This window comes from Maylandia zebra, linkage group LG14 (genome assembly GCF_041146795.1).
Source record: "Maylandia zebra isolate NMK-2024a linkage group LG14, Mzebra_GT3a, whole genome shotgun sequence".
Lineage (NCBI taxonomy): Eukaryota > Metazoa > Chordata > Actinopteri > Cichliformes > Cichlidae > Maylandia > Maylandia zebra.
Genome location: NC_135180.1, coordinates 38,139,306 through 38,145,350, shown reverse-complemented (window position 1 = coordinate 38,145,350; position 6,045 = coordinate 38,139,306). Strand labels below are relative to the sequence as shown.

Below are 6,045 nucleotides of genomic sequence, written 5' to 3'. Positions count from 1 at the left end.
ACTTACACTCGGATATCTGAGCGTCACCGTGAAAACATAATCGGACATTTGATATTTGATTGAATTTTATTGTTTTGCCTTTGGGGTGGCACCAGGGGTGGCCAGTCTGGTTTGGGGGGTGGCCTGTGCCCCCCCAGGCCACCCCGCTGGACACGCCATTGGATATGGCCTCCAGAAAATTCCTGATGATATTAACCAGACTTCAAATTAAAATCACCAATTAAGTCCTTCCAGTACTGTGGGAGCTAAGTACTCAGAGAAAACCCACAGAGGTGCATTAAGAACCTCTGTGTTGAGCTCGAAGAGTTTTCTTCTTCTTCGGCCATGTTCTCTTAATAATGCATACACTTGGTGGTTGATTACTTTTCCCGTTTCTTTTATTGTTAACAACACAGGAGGGGAAAACCATACATTACTTCAGCAGTTCGCGCTTCGGAACAATAGGAACAGGAAGTGAAGTAATCTATAATCACCAAAATAAAATCCTTTTCAAAATAAAATGACAATCAGAAAACTTCTTTCACAACATAAAATAAATTAATATATTTACTCATGAGAACACAAATCTAACACCCCCCCTTGTTCTCATGCTGCTAGCCCATAGCATCTTATGCATTTCCAAAGAACCATTTTTGAAACTTTCTGAGTCTCACTCTTGTAACTGGTTTTGTTAGTATGTCTGCAGCCATTTCTTCTGATGGACAGTGTTCAATGCAGATTTTCCTTTCATTTACCGCTTCACGAATGAAGTGATATTTCACATCAATATGCTTTGACCTCTGTCTGTTCACTGGGTTTTTACTCAACGCAATGGCCCCTTGGTTGTCCCCAAACAGTTTAGTACATGTGTACCTTTTTCTGTCCATGCCGTTTAACAGTTGGGTTAAGTACATGCTTTCCTGAGTAGTGGTTGCAAGACCAATGTATTCAGCTTCACATGTTGAGAGTGCCACTGTAGGTTGTTTCTTTGTTTTCCAAGATATTACTGGTCCCTCTTTAGTAAGTGCAAAACAGTAGCCTGTTGTACTGCGTCTGTCTTTTACAGAGGATGCCCAGTCAGAGTCACTGTAAGCAATTAGATCTAGATTCTCACTGCTTTTCTTAAAGATCAGTTCAAAGTCATTTGTGCCTTTTAGGTATCTGAGGACTTGTTTTGCCATTACTAAGTTCTCTCTCGTGGGTTGAGCTAGTGTTTGAGATAGTCTGCTAACAACCCAGCTTATATCTGGTCTCGTACACGTCATGGCATATATCAAACTGCCCACTATTTCTCTGTACTCTCTTGAGTTAACAGTCTCATTTGCATCACTTCCTCCACATGTAGTAGTGTCCGTTTTTAGTTCACACGGTGTGGATCTGGGTTTGCATTCAGACATCCCAAAGCGTTCCAACATTCTTTGAATGTACCTCTTCTGATTCATCCTGATTTCATTCTCTTTTTGTATAAACTGTATCCCAAGAAAACTGGATATTTTCCCCAGGTCTTTCATGTTAAACTTTGACCTCATTGTTTCTTTGAATGTGTTTAACAAGTTAGTATTGCTAGCCGCAATGATCAAGTCATCTACCCAGATGATAACGAGTAGAGTTTCATGTCCAATGTCCTTTCTGTATACACAGTGATCAGAAAGGTTTCTTTCAAAGTCATTTTGTTCAAGGTAGTCATTCAAGAGTTTGTACCAGTTTCTACCTGATTGTTTTAACCCGTAAAGGGATTTCTTTAATTTGTACACCAAGTTTTCTCCTGACTCTGTTTGCTCAAAACCTTCTGGTTGTTCCATGTATATTTCTTCCTCAATGGGAGCATGCAAATATGCAGTTTTAACATCCATTTGGTGGATAATAAGATCATTCTGGACTGCTATTTGCATTAGGGTTCGCACAGATGTCATGTTTGCTGTTGGTGCAAATGTCTCTTGGTAATCTATTCCTTGTGTCTGGTTGTAACCTTTTGCTACAAACCTGGCTTTGAATATTTGTCCTTGTTCATTTTCTTTGAGGGCGTAGACCCATTTTCCTCCAATGGTATTTCTACCAGTAGGTAAAGTAGTCAGTTCGAATGTGTCATTCTCCTTCAGAGAGTTGATTTCTTCTGTCATTGCCTGTTTCCACCTTGGTGCCTCTGGTGACATCAGCGCCTCTTTATAGGTTTGGGGGATTCCACAGGTTGCTCTGTAACAATAATCAACACTTACAGGGGTTTCATTTGCTAAATCTTTGCAGTTAGATGTGTAATCCTCTAAATATTTAGGAGGTTTCCTTTCTCTGTTAGGATAGCGCTCAGTTTGGTTTTGCTCATCACCCTCATTTCTTTCTATGTCAGGGTTTGGTTCATTTGTGTTGGTTTCCTCTTCTCTAGGAGGTATGTTCTCTGCTGCATTTTCATTTTGTTGTTCTGTACTTTCTTTTAAAGGCACTACATGTTCATAAGTCTGAATTTCTGTGTCATATTCATCAGTCTGTGTTTGTTGTTCAACAGTGTTCTTCTTGATAAATCTCACGAGTCTGTGTTTTGACACTTTTCCTGTGTGAGGGTTATAGACCAGGTATGCTGGGCTATTTTTACTATAACCCACAAATATCCCTTTTTCACATCTGGGATCAAGTTTCTTGTGATCATGTATGTATGCATAACAGTCTGACCCAAATATCCACAGTTTTGAGAGATCTGGTCTTTTCCCTGTTAACATCTGATACGGTGTACTTTTAGTTCTGTTACTGTAGCATCTGTTGCGGGTGTGTGCTGCATTTTGGATGGCGTAAGGCCATAATTCTTTTGGCAGCTCTTTTTCTAGTAAAAGACACCTCCCCATTTCAAAGAGAGTTCTCCATTGCCTCTCAGCTGTGCCATTCTGATGGGGAGAATATGGCGCAGATGTCTCATGCTTTATACCCTTTTCCCTTAAAAGAGACTGGAAGGAACTGCTTGTGAACTCGGTGCCATTATCCGATCTAATGCACTTAACACTGCCGTATGGTGCACAGTCAGCTAGAAACTTTGCTGTGGCCTCTGTGGTGTCACTTTTCTGTTTTAGAAAGTAAACTGACACTGCCCCTGAAAAATCATCTGTAAATAATATAGCGTATTTATGACCACTTTGGCCACTAGGTTCAATGGGGCCCGCTAGATCAGTGTGCACCAACTGTAATGGGTCACTCGCTTTTGGGTCGCTTTGTCTGTTTCTGTTGTTAGTGAATTTCCCTTCTGTACACACATTACAATCTAACATGCCACTGCCTGTGATTTTCATGCCATCTACAACATCGGGTAGCTTTAACACATCACTAACATTACAATGTCCTAAAATTCCGTGCCATGTTTTCACATCACAAGCCAGATTAACAGTGTCACAGGACATCATGTCATTGTATGATGTTTCATTGTTTACCGTTTTCAAATAGTAGAGTCTGTTGTATTCTTCGATGGAGAAGACTGTCCCATCTTTGTTCACCAGTTCATTCTGTCCCTTCTTGAAGATCACCTGTGCTCCATAGTTTGTAGCTGCCTTCACTGAAAATATGCTCTGAGGGTAGGATGGGATGAACAGGGCGTCTCTCAGTGTGATGGTGGTACAGTGTCCTTGTATGTCCCGTAGAGAGACGTTGGCATCTCCCCTCTTGAGTGCGACGTTGTTTGTCCTGGATCCATCAGCGAGCTCCATGTAGTGTTTCTCAGGATCAAAAGTCTCATCAAACTTTATGAACTTGTTCTTCTCTGTAATGATGTGTGAAGTAGCACCACAGTCCACCATTAGTCCTTCTCTTATTATGTCAGTAGGCAGAAGTCTTTGACTAACTTTAAATACAAAAGTCTGCTCTTCTTTCTTGTCCTCTTGTTTTACTACAGTTAGTTTCGCATCATCTCTGTATTTGGTTTTTCTTCTACATGTCTCATCACTGTGTGTCGAGCTTCTATGGTAGCTACACCACTTAGGTGTTCCCTTTTGGCGACAATCTTTTACAAAATGTCCTCGGTTTCCGCATCCATGGCAGGTGATTGATGTTAAATCAACCTTCATCACATTATCCGCTTTTACTTTGTTGTCGAATTTCTCGGTTTCCTCATAACTTCGTAGGTTGCTTTTGAACTGTGTGAATGTTAAATATTCACTGCTTTGAGTTGTGTGAATAGCAAATGGCTTGTAAGCTTCAGGAAGCCCCTTTAGAATCATAGCGATAATAAGTCCATCACTGATGACTTCTTTTGCATTTCTTAGGGAGGTCACTGCTTTTTCAGCCCGGATAATATAATCTGTCACTGTCTCATCTGGTTTCTTCTGTAAAGACGTCAGCTCTGTGTACAGTGCGATGATTCTGGGCTTGCCTTTACTATCGTAGTGGTCACGTAGTATTTTTAAAGCTTTTCTTCCGTCGTCAGTCGCATCTCTCATTACCAGTGAAAGGCTTTTATCATCAAGAAACTGTATCAGTTCAGCGTAGCATTCAGCGTTCTTCTCTGCATCTGGGTTAGTGGCTGATAATATAGTGTCCTTTAGACCAATGATCCGCATGTGGCCGAGAAACTTTGCCTCCCAAAGTTCGTAACTGTTTTCGTCTCCGTTGAACACTAACCTCTGCCATCTTCCTCCTGTTGTGTCACGCCTGGGCCCATAACCTGTTGAGCTCGAAGAGTTTTCTTCTTCTTCGGCCATGTTCTCTTAATAATGCATACACTTGGTGGTTGATTACTTTTCCCGTTTCTTTTATTGTTAACAACACAGGAGGGGAAAACCATACATTACTTCAGCAGTTCGCGCTTCGGAACAATAGGAACAGGAAGTGAAGTAATCTATAATCACCAAAATAAAATCCTTTTCAAAATAAAATGACAATCAGAAAACTTCTTTCACAACATAAAATAAATTAATATATTTACTCATGAGAACACAAATCTAACACTCTGTTTATACACCTCTCTGCATTTAATCCTCAGTTATTATTAATCTCTGGCTAAACTGGCTTTTGTCCTGTCCCCACCCACCCACCAGATGGCCCCGCCCCTCCCTGAGCCTGGCTGTGCTGGAGGTTTTCCTTCCCCTGGTAACCAAAGTGCTTGCTCATAGGGGGTCATATGATTGTTGGGTTTTCTCTGTATGACTGTAGATTCTCTGCGTTACTGAGGCGATTGTTGCGTCGCCTTGAGGCGATTGTTGTTGTTGTTTTGGTATAATTCAAACTGAATTGAATTATGTTACAGTATCATACTGTTGCAGGTTAACTGGCTGTCCTTTCTTACCTTTGGTAGGTTCTTATCATTGCATGATTCCTGCTTGGGGTGCGAGAGATCGTGGGTTCAAATCCCGGACGAGCCCCCACTTGTTGCTTTCCCTCACCCCCTGGACCTTTTTAGGGGAACGTAACAACATGTGTGGTTTTGGAGCTGCTCAGCTGTATTTGTATCGCTGCTTATTTATTAAAAGCCTTTAGCGACTGTTCTGTTGACCAAATGACCAGGGCCGTGCAGAAACGTTTAAAGGGGCGGGTGCTCAAAGTTAAAAAGGGGCACATTGAACCATTCACTGTGTCACTGATGGTTATTAGATGACATTCATATGTTAAATATACATACAGATCTAAACGTGTGTATTTTTGGGTGTTTTCGTTGCTTTTGAGAGTTTCTTACTTTGACGACTTTCTGATATGAACTTCCTGTTTAGGCTGTGGGGCATATTGGCACTTTAGGAGTCACGAGGGGACAGATGAGGAGGTCATGTGAGGCTCCTGTGAAGGTGAAATCACTATTCTCAAAAAGGAACCGAATGGAAGGCAGAAGAAAAATAGCGTCTATACAAAAGGAGAACTGTGAGAAATAGAGCAGAGTGTGCAGGCTTCATAAGTTCTTTAATGGACCAAATGCTGCTGACTGACACATTTTGTTACACAAGGACTCATCTTCGCACTGCACTGCTAGGACTGATGTAAAAAGAGCAATAAAAGACTCATGAAGAGAGGAAATTTTCTTCTATTGCATTTGTCCTCTGCTAAAGATAGAATGATGGATGGACATTAATGTTTGCTAATGAAAAGTCTCATAAAAACACAGCG

At 41.1% G+C, this 6,045-nt stretch overlaps 1 protein-coding gene across 1 annotated transcript; it reads right to left on the bottom strand.

Annotated features, from left to right (window-relative positions):
* Nucleotides 1-326: 326 nt before the first annotated feature.
* LOC143421974 (uncharacterized) lies at nucleotides 327-4,829 on the bottom strand. The gene is made up of 2 exons (XM_076892023.1): nucleotides 3,390-4,829; nucleotides 327-2,172 (listed from the first exon to the last, which is right to left on the bottom strand). The coding sequence occupies exons 1-2, from the start codon at nucleotides 4,650-4,652 to the stop codon at nucleotides 2,143-2,145; spliced, it is 1,293 nt and encodes a 430-aa protein (XP_076748138.1). The 5' UTR covers nucleotides 4,653-4,829; the 3' UTR covers nucleotides 327-2,142.
* Nucleotides 4,830-6,045: the final 1,216 nt, after the last annotated feature.